Source organism: Thamnophis elegans, chromosome 1 (assembly GCF_009769535.1).
Source record: "Thamnophis elegans isolate rThaEle1 chromosome 1, rThaEle1.pri, whole genome shotgun sequence".
Lineage (NCBI taxonomy): Eukaryota > Metazoa > Chordata > Lepidosauria > Squamata > Colubridae > Thamnophis > Thamnophis elegans.
Window position 1 is genome coordinate 69,831,256 of NC_045541.1, and position 17,350 is coordinate 69,848,605.

Below are 17,350 nucleotides of genomic sequence, written 5' to 3' on the forward strand. Positions count from 1 at the left end.
GGAAGGTAATAGAAGTATACCGAAGGGAGGAGCTGAGTGAAAGAAGAAGGAGAGTAGAGAGGGTGAGAGAGAGGAGGAGGAGAAGGAAGGGAGGGAATGGATTAAGAGAGGGAGTGATAGGGTTAGGGTTAGATAGAGGGGGAGGGGAAGTAGGGGTAGAGGGGTATGAGAGAAGGAAGAATGAAAGTTGGAGGGGGTTGAAAGAGGGTGTATGGTGGGCTAAGGCGGTATATTGGGTTTGTATTGTAGGGGGCATTTTCTATAAAAGTGAGGGCTGTGTTTATTACCCAATGTTATATGCCTCGGTTGCACAGTAAACATGTGATTGTATAGAATGAAATGGAAATAAAAAAGACTTGTGGGGGAAAAAAAAAGAACTTTAACTGAATGAAATCAGTATTTATGAAATACAGCTGATGTTGTATATGAAGCTTAGCTAATGTATGGTGGTTCAAATGTCATTAATCATATCGTTGTGATAAGGCAAAGGTGCTGCCAACCTAGCAGTTCAGTGGGAAGGTAACAGTCTTCCGTGCACCTCTGCATATAGTCATGCTGGACAAATGACCATGGAAAGGTCTTTGGGCCATGCTGGCTCCCTTGGCTAAGAAATGGAGATGAGCATCGCTCTCTAGAGTTGGACATGACTGGACAGGGAAAATCTTTACCTTTTGAAAGAGCTAATTATGCATGTATAAGGGAGAGAATCTTCTCTGAATGAAGAAGTTGGATGAGATAATTTTCATCCTTCCAATCCTTCATCCTTTACCTTGTCTGAAACAGACATGGAATAAACTGCCAGGGTGGTGTATGGTTACAATTAATGTACAGATCCAGGTTCGTATGTGACGTGGGTGCAAAATTCATTGAGTCACTTTTAGTTTCATCACTTTCTCATAGTCTGTTCTACTTCACAAAGTTATAGTAAAAATAAGTAGAGTGTACCAGGTGTGTTGCCTAGAAACAAAACAATTGGAAAAAAATTAACTCAGCGGGTAATAAAGTAAGATTTCCCAGCTAGTATAGTGATTGGTGAAGGTTCATCTATGCAAATGCAGAGCTTATCAAAATAGATTTTAGTGGACATAAAAATCTAATAGGTTAGATAAGATATGCTTATTTGTTTCTTCTTTCCATCTTCCTTTCATTCTCTCCTCCTTTCTCCCTTTCTCCCAACTCCCTTTCTGGGAGTTGAAGTCCACACACTTTCAAGTCTCCAAGGTGGAGAAAGACTGATCTATCTAATTAATATAATTATTTCTCCCTCTCTTTTTCACTCTCTCTCCAGCGCACACAGGCAAATGCATAGGACAGCCCACCTCACACACAGGTAACTCCGGGCGGCTTACGGGAAGAGGACAGCCGACCACTCAACCACGCGGGGGGGGGGAGGATTTCGCCAAGAAAAGTTAACTTTCCTGCGAAAGGGGCCGGCAGCCTCTCAGCTGTTCCCGGCCGGGGAGACCTCCCCCCACTTCCACTCCTGCGACCCTCCTCCCGCCTCCTCGGAGCTTCAAGCAAGCTAACTGGGAAGGCCGGGGAAGAAGAAAAAGCGGCGGTGCGGGGGCGTGGCGGAAGCCCGGCTGCCGTTTCTCTTGCTGAGGGCAGAAGGGGAGGAGGAGGAGGAGAAAGTTAAAGTGGCAGCCCGATCCCTTCAGCAGCCGAGGCGGGAAACGTGTGTTTTGACAGGGCTTCCACAGCGCTGTGCAAGCCCTGCCAAAGTGTCCGTTTCCCGGGCGGGCTGCCGTTTCTCTTGCTGAGGGCGGGAGGAGGAGGAGGAGAAAGTTAAAGTGGCGGCCTGATCCCTTCAGCAGCTGAGGCGGGAAACGTGCGTTTTGACAGGGCTTCCACAGCGCTGTGCAAGCCCTGCCAAAGTGTCCGTTTCCCGGGCGGCCTGCCGTTTCTCTTGCTGAGGGCGGGAGGAGGAGGAGGAGAAAGTTAAAGTGGCAGCCCGATCCCTTCAGCAGCCGAGGCGGGAAACGTGCGTTTTGACAGGGCTTCCACAGCGCTGTGGAAGCCCTGCCAAAGTGTCCGTTCCCCGGCCCGGCTGCCGTTTCTCTTGCTGAGGGCGGAAGGGGAGGAGGAGGAGGAGAAAGTTAAAGTGGCGGCCTGATCCCTTCAGCAGCCGAGGCTAATTCTCTGCACGAACGAGAGCGTGGGGGCAGCGGCAGCCGCCCGCACAGAACTTCCACGCGCTTCAGGGGCTTCTGCCGGGCGGCGAGAGCCACGGAAGCGAGAGGAAGTTCTCTGAGGGCGGCTGCCGCTGCCCCCACGCTCTCGGAGGCGGCGATCCCATTCACGAAGAGGCAGGAGGAGAGGTGGGGCCAGCGGCAGCCGCCTGCACAAAACTTCCACGCGCTTCAGGGGCTTCTGCCGGGCGGCGGGAGCCCCGGAAGCGAGAGGAAGTTCTCTGCGGGCGGCTGCCGCTGCCCCCACCCTCTCTTCCTGCCGCGGCGAGCGGAAAATTCTCTGATTAGAATTAGATTAGATTACTCACCAACAAGCGCAGCTGCAACCCCAAAAGACGAAAGGAAAATGGAGACTCGCGCAGGCGTCCTCAGGCTAAGGAGTCCAGCCAATCAGTGAGCTGGTTGGGATGGAAAATTTTCCATCCCAGCCAGCTCACTGATTGGCTGGAGTCCTGGCCAATTAAATCAGTGAGCGGCAGGCTGGGCTGGCTTAAATTTGTAGGTAGCAGATAGAACAGAACGATGAGCCAGCCCAGCAAGCTAGCAGCTGATGGGCGGGAGCTGCGAGCGCCAAAAAAGCGTGCTTTTTAAAAAACCGTGCGGGATGTGGGAAAACGCATTAAAAAGCGGGGGTGTCCCGCCAAAAGCGGGACGTCTGGTCACCTTATGCTTGGGCCTACAACAAATAGCCTTTTTTTAAAGAAAAATATCTGGTCATTTGTGTAGTTGGTTTAAATGTGATTTTATAAGTTTCTCCATCAAAAATCCCATAGTTGCTAATTCAGCCTGCATTTCCTATCTCTCTATATAAAACCTTGTCCACAACAGAAGGCAAACTCTGTACAGAGACTCAGACTTAGTCCAGTTGGAGCCTGATAAAACTTTATTTTTTTATAAAATCCACATGAAACCTAATTGGTCATTAGAAAGGATTGACTGCAAAACCCAACACATGGCTACAGATCGGTAAAAGGAAGAACCATTGTGTTTTCAATTTTCACTGATACATGGAGTAATCCCCATAAAATTAACCCAAATTACAATGTCAGCTCATCTAAATGTCTTGGATCTACTAATACCTGAACTGATTGACATTACTTTACCATTTTACTTCCATTATTAAAACTTGCAATCAAGGAGAGAGGGGGTTGGCTAGGAGGAAAACCCTTTCCTCAGATTCTCATAGCTGATCTACAACACTTAATAAGAATTTTAGGAAAGTACAATGACACTATAATCCAAAAAGAGCAGAGGAAGGGAAATCCATGTGGAAGATACGTATGCCTCCTTTACCCTAACATCCCATTGAAAATATAATGTATCCTTCAAGCCCAAGATGACACTTGGTGCCTACATGAGCAAATCCAGGTAGTTTCCTGTCCTAAGGCATTTCTTTAAGTAACCCTTCCAAGCAATCTTCCATAAAAAAATTCTACTCAGTCCTAAATCTCCTAAGCCTTTGAGGCCAATAAATTTAATCAAGTATTGTCACCTGTTGAAATCTGCCTTTGGAACAGGTTTCCAAAGAGCATAGACTCCAGTAGGCCTAATACAAGAGGGACCCAACATTGTCAACTACATGTAAACCCTGCATCCTTAATAACAACAGCAAGAGATTCCAGTTGTCTTTTGAAAAAGCCTGGATGGCGGAAAATCTCCATAGACATTTAGCAATAGCAATAGCACTTAAACTTATATACCACCTGATACTTCTTTAGAGCATCTCTGCTAAGATTACAATGTCAACCTATTGCTTCCAACAATCATTTTATTGACCTTGGAAGGATGGAAGGCTGAGTCAACCTCAAGCCCATCAGGATTGAACTCCAGGCTGTGGGCAGAATGAATGTGCAATACTGTATTCTAACCACTGCATGACCACAGTCCTCCTTAAATATTTACAGGATGCTCAACAACTGGAAGTAAAATTAGTTTCGGACAAAATTAGTAACAGCATGCCAAATATGTCAGAGGATTTTCTAGGCTTCATAATCATAGCATGAATCTTCAGAGCTGAAAAAAAAATCTTTCTTTTCTTTTTTTCAGCAACATCGGGAAATCAACAAGAAGAAGGCAACAACAAAAAGATATTAGTACAATTGATGGTGAATAAGGGAGTAGAGCAGAAGAGAAATACTCTAAAAGATGTGAAAAGGAAACAGGAAAAACAGGAAGACAGCTGGAGACAAGAAAAAGGGATTCGAACAGGTAGACATAGCATTAGACTGGGGGGAAAGGGCGAAGGGAGAAAAAAATTAGAGGGCATAGTTACAATGCAGATTCAAAAGTAGGTGAAATAAAAGAATTAAAAGAAATGTATGGGAGAAAACAAAAAGAAGAAGATTAAAATTTAGATGAGGGTGAAAGATATGGGATAAAGGGAAAGGAAAGGAATGTAAAGCAACATTTTATGAAAATACTTCATAATGTGTATGAATATTAGAACTAGTTAGGTTGGATAACTGCTCTGTATGTGGTGTGAGACAAAAATCATTTTTATATATTTTAGTAAGGTAGTAATGTAATATATATTATTATTAGAATTAAAGAGGCTGAATAATACTGTATTTTTCAGAGTATAAGACGCACATTTTTCCCTCAAAAAAGAGGCTGAAAATCTGGGTGCATCTTATAAACTGAATACAGCAGTTTTTTGCCTCCTGAAACCCCATGCCGTTCACCAAAATGGCCATGCATAGCCTCTAAGAAGCTTTCAGAGTTCTCCTATGGGCTGAGGAGGGCAGAAATGAGCAAAAAATGGGCCCTATATTTGCTCAATTTTGCCCCCCAAGCTCCCAGAAGCACTTTCAAGCCTCCTAAAGGCTATTCATGAAATTTGTTTGAAAGAAAATGGGCCCGTTTTCACAAAAACCAGGCCGTTTTGGGAGGTCTGCAGAATGCAAAAACTTTTTTAAAAAATTTGCCCCTTCAAACTCTTGGTGCGTCTTATACTCCAGTGCATCTTATACTCTGAAAAATACGGTAGTTTGTAAATTAGATAAACAGAATTTGTATAAGGGTATCATTAAATATGTATAAAATGTGATTAACAGTGAAAAGCTGGATTAAGTAATTTGATAAATGCTTGAAAGATCATGATTGCTACTAGAAGTGCACATTAAAATGTTGAATAATGAAAAAAGGAAGGATCAGGTCTTTGAATATTAGAATGATAGGGGAAGGGGGGAAAGGGTGGTGGTAAAATAGAGGTAGAAATAAAGGGGGGTAGCAAAAACAGATGTTAAGATTATACAATGTAAGGTAGAACTATGAGAAGATTTAGAATTGAAGATGATAGTAGAAATTAGGTGTTAGTGAAACTAAAATGAAAATGAAATGTAATTACTAGGAATAATACTGTTATGTTTATTGGTATTGAACTATATGACACCCAGGAATCAAACCATTCACTCAATGAGATATATAAAAATAAAAAAACCCTATATTAAAAAAACTAATCATAGCATAAATTTAATCTTCAGAGTTGAAAACAAAAAAAAATGCTTTTCTTTCCTCTATAAACAGGTTATGCTTGTAAAAATGAAGAAGGTGGAAGGCAATCGGACATTGGTTACTGAATTTGTTTTGGTTGGGTTTACAACAGATCCATTTCTACGCATAAACTTCTTTGTGCTGTTCTTGGCCTCCTATACCCTAACACTGATTGGGAACCTTGGTCTCATGTCCTTAATCTACCTGGACTCCCGCTTGCACACACCCATGTACTTCTTTTTGGGCAGCCTTTCCTTCCTGGACGTCTGGTACTCCACAGTCTACACTCCTCGGATCTTGTCTGACTGTGTGTCCACAAACAACCACATGTCCCTAGCTGGTTGTGCAGCCCAGTTCTTCTTCTCTGCTGGTTTGGCCTACATTGAATGCTTCCTATTGGCCTTCATGGCCTATGATCGATTTGTGGCCATCTGCAACCCACTTCTTTATGCCACTGCCATGCCCAAGAAGCTCTGTGTTCAGCTAGTGGCAGGAGCTTATACAGCAGGCTTTGCCAATGCCATTGCACACACTGGTAACATCTTCCGCTTACGCTTCTATGACAACAATGTAATTAACCATTATTTTTGTGATGCACCACCACTTGTGAAGATGGCCTGTGATGACACACAACTGTATGAACTTATTCAGAATTCTATCATAGGCTGCAATGTACTGGCAACCACAGTGATGATCCTGAGCTCCTACATTGGCATTGGAGCAGCCATAATCCGCATCTGCTCAGCTACAGGGAGACGCAAAGCTTTCTTCACTTGTTCAGCTCACCTGATCTCAGTCACTCTCTTCTATGGCTCCATTCTCATCATGTATTCCAGATCGAACTCTCAACACACTGCAAATTGGGACAAGGCAAATGCATTGTTCTATACGGTAGTCAACCCTCTGGTTAACCCTTTCATTTATAGTTTACGCAACAAAGATGTAAAGGCAGCCTTCAAGAAAATCTGGGGGAGATTACGAGCACCGTAATGAACATCACAAACATATTCTTTATTCAAATTTGGTTGCAGATGCAGATATTAATTTATAGTATCTAGCCTAAGCCTGCCTGCCTGCCTGCCTGCCTGCCTGCCTGCCTGCCTGCCTGCCTGCCTGCCTGCCTGCCTTCCTTCCTTCCTTCCTTCCTTCCTTCCATCCATCCATCCATCCATCCATCCATCCATCCATGGTATATAACCAGAGAAGCTGGAAATCAGAATGAAATCATTGGTCAGAAAGAACCTGAAAGATAAATATTTGGGTTTGGGAAAAACAGTTTGGGATTAAAGAAGTACCTTCTCCCTCTCAGTCTTCTAATTTGGAAAGTAATGCAGTGCACTTCTCAATGCCATGTTGACATGCATTTATCCACTTCTGGAATCAGAAAGAAAAATATGCTGGCATGAAGTTCACTGTTGCAACATCTATCCTGCCTTACCAATATGGCTGGCAAGTGGTAATGTTCTTATAAGCCAGCAATTGATAGATTCCCCCTTCTTCATTTCCTTTTCCACTAAGTATCATCTCTTGGAAGGAAAGACAACCATCAATTGCTCTCTTTAGTGGCTTTTTGACTGAGGTTAGGTCATTATAAATTGGAACCTGGATTACCTACCCTGTTCCCCCTCCAAAAAAAGACCCAACTGGAAAATAAGCCCTAGCATGACTTTTTCAGGATGCTCGTAATATAAGCCCTACCCCAGAAATAAATTAAGATCGTCAGCCAGACAGATACATTTAGTACTGTATTTTGCTGAAAATAAGACCTAACCAGAATACAAGTCCTAATGCATCTTTTGGAGCAAAAAATAATATAAGACCTGGTCTTATTTTCGGCAAAATGTGGTACAATTAGCCAACTTTTCAAGTTGCCAACCCAGCAGAGAAGATGATAGACCTAAAATGGTGCTTCTTCTCTTATATACTGTATAAGTCTCATATAAATAAATTATTGTATGAAATATTAATAATCTGATCATCCTCAATCTACACTCCACAGTTTTTCTAGAAAAGGCCCTGAGACAAGTGATATTGCAGCTAAACTTCTAAGTGCGCCCAAGGTGGAAACTGATGGTTTACCTAGAGAAGCCTCAGGGGGTGGTGTTGGAGGAGTTAAGAAAAAACTTGTGGCAAAATACTAACATTTTCTACTTCAAATGATCAAGAGAAAATATTTCATCTAAGTACTTCCATGGGGAGCTAAGCATTTCTAATTTGAGGGAGGCTTCACTGTACTGAAGAAGAAGAAGAAGAAGAAGAAGAAGAAGAAGAAGAAGAAGAAGAAGAAGAAGAAGAAGAAGAAGAAGAAGAAGAATCAAGACTCCCATATAAACTGATCTATAGACTTATGCCAACAGACTTAGCAGGGAATTGTATTAGGTAAGTTTGATATTTCTGGCATAATTTAGGAGATGCCCTCTAAAATTGTTCCTGCAGCTAAGATTAGAATAGTCCTCACTTAGCTCTTCTTTTCACAACTGATTGTCAAGCCTGTCAAGCCTCACACTTGTATACATTCCCATTTTCTATGAGAAGAAATTCCAGGTGTTCAGAAGTGGTTCGGTTTCCAGAAGCAGATCCATGCATCATGTGCTTGGAGGCTATTTCTTTCCCCTTTCTCCAAAAGAAAGGAGTCAATCAACCTCCGAAAAGGCCTTTTGCTGCCCCGCTGAATGGAAACGAGGTCCCTTGGTGGTACCCGCAAGGGGAGGAGACCCATTATTTGAGGCATAGAAAAGTCTTTCAAAGTGGTACACAGCTTAGAGAACACTACAGGGCACCCCTCCCCCCACACTTTGTTTTTGCTTGTGCATAAGTGTTGTGATTCCTGGAATGGCCCGAATGGTAGACAGAATAGTGCAGCTAACTTTAAGTAATCAATTTGGACTCTCACTAAAAGGGAGTAAATCCTTCTGCTTCTTTCTTTTTCCCAACCTTATAAAGAATCCTTTTTGGATTTTCTGCTTGGTCCATGCCTGGTTATTCTGGTGCAATCTGGAGAGGGAAGCTGCACCTCAGTCCCAAACTTTGGGAAAAATAAAACAGAACAACAAGCATAGTTCTCTGCCCAAAGAATGGAGTCTAACAATAAAGCCAAGTTATAGCTTGAGTACTCTGAAATGCCAGAGGGTTATATGGATGAGAGAAGAGTCAGAGAAGATACAAGAAATCTTCAAGTGCTGTTATTTTCTGGAGGATTTCAAGGTACGGGGGGGGGGGTGTTCAGAAAGATGAAAGGAATTTCAGTGTTCGAAAGAGATGATGGTAATTTTAGAAGTTAGGGGGATGGGAGGGAGTTAGGCCAGCAATGCCTGAGGCTGAATAAGGAGTTTGAACACATCACAAAATTAAAAGGTTAAATGCTGAAGATATCACAGAACAGAGTAGCTAATTTCACCTGTGTGGTAGAGATGTGCACATTATTATACTGGAGATTTTATACTGCCCCAGTTTTGTGAAATCCATTAATTCTGTCTTTCACAACATGGTGTCTATTTACTGTGATAGGACTCTAGTTCTCTACCAGAGAGCCCAAGTCTTCATTCTCTGTTATTTTGAAATAACTTTATTTTGGGGGTGGTGGTGGTGGTGGAATTGTTCTCAAATGTATTGTGTTGAGGGTAAAGCCATTTTTAAGGTGACCTAGCATCTTTGGAACCAGAATTCCAAAATTCTCCTATGTGCACATAGAGTATGTGGAAATAATTCATTTCATGGGTTCATGATGGGGCTTATGCCTACTGAAGTTCATAAAATTAAGCATAGGCCTCTATCCTCCCTTTAACAAAAGCCACAGATGCTGTGAAAGATCATCAGGCATGTCAAAACAGAAGAGGCATTAATGTGACTAAGAAAAATCATGGCTCAAATCCCAGTTATATTGCAAATTAACCTCTCCACTTTTTAGTGGTTGCAAGTTTAGGGTCGCATTAACCAAGTGATGAAAAAGCAACAGACTAAAACCACAGCAAAGAAAAGCAAAAGAAAACCATTCATATGGCTTTGATATTTCAATTCTCTTTTTTTGTGTGAGTGTGCTTTCAAGTGTCTCTTGACTCTTAGTGACTCCCTGGACATGTCCCTGCTCTTTCTCTGGCAAGGTTTTTCTTTCTTTTTTTTAAAGAAATCTCTGCCATTGCTTGCTTCCTAGGGCTCCCACAGTGTGCTTCCTTTTCTTGGATGGAACAAGGCCCATTCCAGGGAATGTATCAGCCAGGTCTTCCTTCCAAAAACCTTGCAGTTCAAGTCAATTTAACCCTGCAGTTACCATGATGGATGAGCATCATGAGAACTGTGTCCAGAACTGATCAGTGTAGAGGGCAGAAGCAGGATAGGAAAGCTTGATTCAAGTATTGATTCTTCAACAATACAAAAGTAGCAATGCAAAATAGCTTAGCTGATGTATGAAGAATCTTAAGTCACGGTTGACTAAAGACTCTAATCCTAAAGTTCCCAAAGCAGATTAAGGAGGGGAGCCAAAAAATAAGGCTGAGAATGGGGCTAGAAGCATCTTTACATACTAATTCAATATAAGTTACTGCAGGTAGTCCTAGACTTATGATCACAATTGAGCCCCAAATTTCTCTTGTTAATTGAGACATTTGTTAAGTGACTATTGTCCCATTTTATAACTTTTCTTGCCACAGTCGTTACGTGAACCACTACAGCTGTTAAGTTAGTAACACAGTTGTTAAGTAAATCTGGCTTTGCTTGTCAGAAGTTCACAAAAGGTGATCACATGACCCTGGGACACTGGAACCCTTATAAATATGAATCAGTTGCCAAGCATCTGAATTTTATCACATGACCATAGGGATGCTGCAACACTTGTAAGTGTGGAATTTTTTTTACTTTTTTTAGTGCCATTGCAAATTTGAATGGTCACTAAACAAACTGTTATACATTGAGGACTAGCTGTACTTTTGTGACTGCACCCTTCTCAGAGCAGCTAATTATGTGACAGAAATCAACCACTCTGAATGCAGGACATAATGGGATGACCTTCATCTTTCTAATTTGAGACTTCTATTAGTCCAGGGTGTCAAACTCAAGGCCCAGGGGCTGGATCCGGCCCGCAGGGTGCTCAGATCTGGCCCACAGGCCTATCTTAGAAATAGCAAAGGACCTGCCTGGGATGCCTTTGGAGGTTGTCACATCCAAAAATGAAGCTCATGGGGGCCATGTGGGGCCCTCCCGAACTCCGTTTTCACTGACAGAGGGTTGCAGGAGGCTTTTGCAACTGAAAACAGAGTTTGGGAGCCCATTTTCTCTGGCAGAGTGCTTGGGCCATCACAGCAAAAGTTAAGAAGAAAGGACAGACATATATTTTATACAATATATATGTGCATATACTATGGTATCAATACAAGCCTTGGATATACAGCCATCTTAACAATGTCCGATCCTTTGGATCTCAGGCTGTTAAAACTTTTACATCAGTTTTAAAAAAAAATTCAACAGATAAAGGGATGGTTGCCAAAAGAGATTTCCTGGGGAATCAAGGAGAGGTTTGTTAAAGGCCTGAGCAGACTTATCGATTTACTGATTCTAGAAAGTTGTTATGATAAGCAGATGGGGAGAATAATCCAAAACAGGAGGGGAGAGAAATTTATGTGAAATATATGCTACATTTGCTCTGTGACCCATTAGAAAAGGTAATGGGGCCTTTGTCAGCCACCAAGAGGCTGACTCTTGGTGTCTACATGAGCATGTTCATAGAGTTTTCTTGGCAACCATGTAGAACAGAGATGGTATTCAGCAGGTTCTGACCAGTTCTGGAGAACCGGTAGTGGAAAATTTGAGTATTTCAGAGAACCGGTAAATACCACCTCTGACTGCCCCCATCTATTCTCTCCTCCCGAGTCCCAGCCAACAGGAGGAAATGGGGATTTTGCAGTAATCTTTCCTTGCCACGCCCACCAACCCACACCCACCAACCCACATCACGACCACAAAGCCACGCACACAGAACTAGTAATAAAACTTTTGAATCCCACCAATGAGGTAGAATTCATTTGATGTTACCTGTTCTGGAAGGTTTCTGCAACTGCACAGTGCAGCCTTCTTCAGGGTCTTCTTTCCAGTTTTTCTTCAGCCTCAACCTTGTTAACAGTCTGAGTCCTGATAAGAACCTTCAAGCACACACATATGCTGAGACCACATTCAGAGAAGATTAGCCGAATACAGGGAGTGCTCCTAAGTAAAGAGAGCCTTCTGTTGCCCTTTTTGTCTAAAAGCTGAATCCTGTAAATATATCCAGCAAATTAAACACAGAGAAGCAAAATCATTTTAGGAGAAAATTGGTCAAACTCTTACCAAATGTATTGTGGGTGGTGTCAACACATCACTCAACATGTTAGAAGGGATTCCCTATTTCAGGGCTGAAAACTGCAAAATTCTAATTTCTTTTTGCTCAGTAAACAGGTTCTGCTTATGAAAATGGTGAAAGTGGAAGAAAATCGGACATTGATTATTGATTTTGTCTTGTCTGGGTTTACAACTGACCCATTTCTACGCCTTATCTTCTTTGTGCTGTTCTTGGCCTCCTACACCATAACATTGATTGGGAACCTGGGCCTTATGGCCCTGATCTACCTAGACTCCCGCTTGCACACTCCCATGTACTATTTTGTTGGCAACCTTTCCTTCCTGGACGTCTGGTACTCCACAGTCTACACTCCTCGGATCTTGTTTGACTGTGTGTCCAAGAACAACCACATTTCTCTAGCTGGTTGTGCAGCCCAGTTTTTCTTCTCTGCTGGCTTGGCCTACACTGAATGCTTCTTATTGGCCTTCATGGCCTATGATCGCTATGTGGCCATCTGCAATCCACTCCTTTACGTCACAGCAATGCCCAAAAAGCTTTGTGCTCAGCTTGTGATGGCATCTTATGCAGCTGGATTTGCCAATGCCATTGCACACACTAGTAATACTTTCCGCCTACGATTTTGTGGGAAAAATGTCATCAACTACTACTTTTGTGATGTGGCACCACTTGTGAAGATATCCTGCGATGACATAGGGATCTATGATCTCATCGTATATTCTTCAATGGGTTGCAGTCTGCTGGTAACCACAGCTATCATCCTGAGATCCTATATTGCTATTGGGGCAGCCATAGTCAGCATCCGTTCAGCCGCAGGAAGACGCAAAGCTTTCTTCACTTGTTCAGCTCACCTGGTCTCAGTCATTCTCTTCTATGGTTCCATTCTCATCATGTACTCCAGGCCCAACTCTCAACACACTCCAGATTCAGACAAGGCAAATGCGCTGTTCTACACGGTTGTCAACCCTCTGGTCAACCCTTTCATTTATAGTTTACGCAACAAGATGTGAAAGCAGCCTTCAAGAAAGTCTGGGAAAAATTCACATCATCCACATGAATGCCATTGATATTTCCTTTTTCCAGATTGGATTACCAAAATAAAAGTTGTTGGAGAGAATCAAGAGATAAGAGAGATTATTTCAGTGATTAACCACCATCTTCATTTTGTAAAATTTCCTCATTTAAAAATACGTTTTAAAGATGAATGATTACAGTATATCTTCAGCAAAATGCTTTGTTTGACAGTCCTTTCTATACAAATGTAATGTTCAGCAAATACTAAATATTTTGTTGTTGTTATATAACTCATAATTTAAAGTTTCTACAAAAGTTAAGATACTCTCATTATCCCGACAATATAATAATTTCTAATTCATTATTTCACCCATTCTTTACCATTTACATATCAAATTGATTTACCAGAAACAAATATCTATAAAAATTAATAGTGGATAGGGTTTTTTTTTAGCTATAAAGGATTTAACAAGTTATTTTTATATATTGAGTATCCAGAAACCAAAAAATGTTTCTGGTCCAATTTATGTTGTTAAAATCTGACAGATTATATTCATCTTTATCATTTATCACTTGGTCCAAAATCAATATTCCTACTTCCCTCCAGTTTTTTCATATCATAATCTTTCTCCCAATGTTTAAAGTTGGCTTTCCCATAGAACCTATTTAGCATAGGGAAAAGATTTGTTTCTCCCCTCCCCCATAGGGCACTTCAATTTAAAGAATATAGAAAATGCAATTGCCAATTCATGAAGGCAGATTAAGTTTTTGGAATCTGGAGCGATATCATTATGCTTTCCTATTGTCAAGTATTAAATACTGGAAGCTAAGAATTAGTATTAATTTTCCTATTGGGTGGATGGACAGCATTAGGATCTACATGCAATAGAACTCTAATATCTCTGGAAACCATTTCATCAGTTAGAAAGTTATGGAATGAAATACTATGTGCCACAGGAGTTTCAGTGCATTCTTTAAAATATTAGCATGTATTATTTCTTTTAGTACTGAAAACTGCAAATGTCTTTCTTCTTCTTTCCTTATAAACAAATTGTGATTATGAAAAGGATGAAAGGGGAAGGCAATCACACACATCGGATGGGTTTACAACATACTCATTTTTTAACAAATATATTTTTTATTATACATTTTCCTTTATTATACATCAAGTTTCCATTTTTGCAACAGCAGTGTACTGTCTGTATCAAGTATTTTTAATGTATATATAGTATTGTACACTCTAATTATAATCATTGTTCTCATAATCATACAATGTAGTCTCTTTTAAATATACATAATATTTTAGATCATAGTTATAACCATTAATCTCATAGTTATAGCATAATAATCTATACACTTGTCACTCTATACACTTTAATCTCTAGTCAAGTACAGTCCAATAGTAATATTACTTATAATATACTGTATATGCCTATCTATCTATCTATCTATCTATCTATCTATCTATCTATCTATCTATCTATCTATCTATCTATCTATCTGCATTTATTTCTATTTTGTTAATCTTCTTTCGTTCTTAAATTACTAATCTCTGCACTCGTCATCTAACCATTTGTACAATAAGTCCCATTGTTAAGTAATACTTTGTTTCCTCTTTATCCTTAATTTCCATTGTTAACCTGTCCATTTTGGCGCATTCCAATATTTTCTTTATTACCTTTTCATCTATAAGTATACTTTTATTTTTCCAATTTTGTGTATATGTGATTCTTGCTGCTGTTATTACATGTAACATTAAGTACATAATTCTTTTGTTGTATTTCCCCAGTAGTATATCTAATTAGAACAGTTCTGGTTTTAGATCTATTTGTTGTGCTATCATCTCTTCTAACCACTTTTTATCTTTAACCAATATTTTTTGCTGTTAGATTTATCACATATGGTAGTAGGATCCTGATACCTGTTTACATTCCAAGCACTCTGGTGACACATTCGGGAACATTTTTGCCATTCTTGCTGGTGGCAAGTGCCATCTATAGAACATTTTGTACAGGTTTTCTTTGTATGCTGCTGACATCATTAACTTGTAATTTCTTTGCCCCAAACAAGTTTTGTTTCACTATTTTAATTTTTTGTGCCATTTCATCTTGCACTATTAAATTCAATTTATGATTTGTTAAGTCGATTTTTTCTTTCATCTTGTTTTTTTGCGGGTCCTTCTGCAGTTTTATCTCTAATCTTTTAAGCTCTTCTTGTAATATATTTTGCTGTTGTTTCTTTTTCTTGCTTTTTCTTGCTATATGTTATTGCTAAGTCTCGCGTTTATGCTTTTGCCGTATCCCAGACATTTTGCAGTGATGTTTCTTCTTTTCTGTTTTCTTTAAAGAAAATTCCATTTCTTTTTCCATCATTTATGTGAACTCTTTGTCTTTTAAAATAGTTGGATTCATTGTCTATCTCAGTTTCTTCTTTTCTCCCTTCCATGTAACTTTTATGGGGTTGTGGTCTGCCCATATGTTCGTTGCTATGTCTACCTCTTGGACATCTGCTCTCATTTCTGACGTCATCCCCACCATGTCTATTGTGTTTGGGTTTTGTTCTCTCCATGCATCCTGTAGGCCTATTTCTTGTGTCATTTCAAAAATGGTTTTTGGAAGTGTTCTTATTTTTTTACTTCTTTTGCTACTTCTATAAGCTATTTTAACATTCACAATTGCATTGAAGTCCCCTATTATACATATATTTTCATAGTCAATTTCAGTTATCTTTTTATCTTCCTGCTTATTACTTGAGCATATATTGCAGTCAAGAGAGTTTGTTTCTAGTTTATTAACATGGCCATCATTAGTATTCTCCCTTCTTCATCTGCGTATATTTGCTTGGTTTTTAACGATTCTCTGACATATTGTGCCACCCCTCTTTCTTTTGGTGTGCTAGCGATGAGTACAATTTTCCAGTTTTGGAGTATTCCAATAGATTGCCGTGTTGCTTTTAATATGCATTTCTTGAAGGAAAATTAGATCCAATTTTAATCTTTGTAGTTTTGTGAAGGTTTTTTTTTCATTTTGTGGGGGAATTCAATCCATTTATGTTCACAGATAGCATCTTTGCTTTCTCATTCATCTTTTCATTTATATATAGGTCTTTCCCTTCTAATTGTTCTTATCTCTCTCTCTCTGTCCTTTTGTTCTTGCACCTTCTTGTTCTGCCCACTCATTTCCCATTCTCTCTCTTTCTTCTTGATCTAAAGCTTTTCATCTACTTGCAATTCATCCTTTTACTTTCTATCTCCTCTCTGCTTTCCTGTTCTTCATTTGCAGTAAAAGGATGTTCAAAAAATTCATGCTTTATTTAAGGAATCCACCCTAATTTTTTTTGTCTTGCCAGATAACCAGAATTCCTACTGGTATCAGCCATCTGAATGACACATTATATTTAATCAGTTGTGCTGTCAATAATTGATACTGTCTCCTCTGCTCTCTAACACTCCTAGGTTTTAAGATCAGAATTTCTCTCCCTTTGTACTTCATAGGCTCATCTCTAGTCCTTTTGTGTATTTCATCTCTTAGTGTCTTCTTCACATGCACCTCTTTTGGTAATTTATTCCTTCCTGCATAGTTCATACGGAATTGCGCCTATTTCTCTTTGTACATCATTATCTTTCTGTAAGACTCCAGCCAGCAGCTCTATCATCACCTCAACCAGGTCTTCCTCTTTCTCTTCTACAATATTCTGAAATCTCAGATAATAAGCCGCCTTTTCCATCTCAAGAAAGACAACATACTCATTTTTATTCATAATCTTTTTGTGATATACTTTATTTCATAATTTTATTAAATATTTTAATTACAGTGGTAAAAGCTAATATAAATTAAAATCAGAAATAGAATTAAAAAGAAAAAATGCAAAAAAGACCAAAGACAAAGAAAACATATAAAGAAAGGACTTTCAATCTTTATCAAACAAATGCTTCTTCTTCTTCCCATAACCCAACCCTTGTTTACTTGCAAATCCATAAATCATCAACTTTTCAATCCTGGTACCAGTGGAAAGTTCATAAAGGGCTATCAGAACTTTGTAAAATGTTATCTTAACTTTGATCAACCAAATCAACTCTATACTCCTTCCTATTACTTCTAAAAATCCTGATCTTTAACTCATTCAGATGTCACTGGCTTTGGTCCTTTTGCAGTTTTTCTCTCTTTTTTTTTTTAGGATTTTAGGATTTTATTAGTATTTATAGGCCGCCCTTTTCCCTGAGGGGACTCAGGGCGGCTTACATAAAATAAGGAAGGGAGGGTACAGACAATAGATGCAAACAATACATAAAAGTAAAATAGTAAGCAACATTCATTCATCATTCGGGTGG

At 39.9% G+C, this 17,350-nt stretch overlaps 1 protein-coding gene and 1 pseudogene across 1 annotated transcript; both read left to right on the forward strand.

Annotated features, from left to right (window-relative positions):
- The first annotated feature begins 5,729 nt into the window (after positions 1-5,729).
- Positions 5,730-6,671, forward strand: LOC116505186 (olfactory receptor 9G4-like). The gene has a single exon (XM_032212432.1). The coding sequence runs from the start codon at positions 5,730-5,732 to the stop codon at positions 6,669-6,671; it is 942 nt and encodes a 313-aa protein (XP_032068323.1).
- A 5,448-nt stretch (positions 6,672-12,119) lies between these two features.
- LOC116505202 lies at positions 12,120-13,063 on the forward strand (annotated as a pseudogene).
- Positions 13,064-17,350: the final 4,287 nt, after the last annotated feature.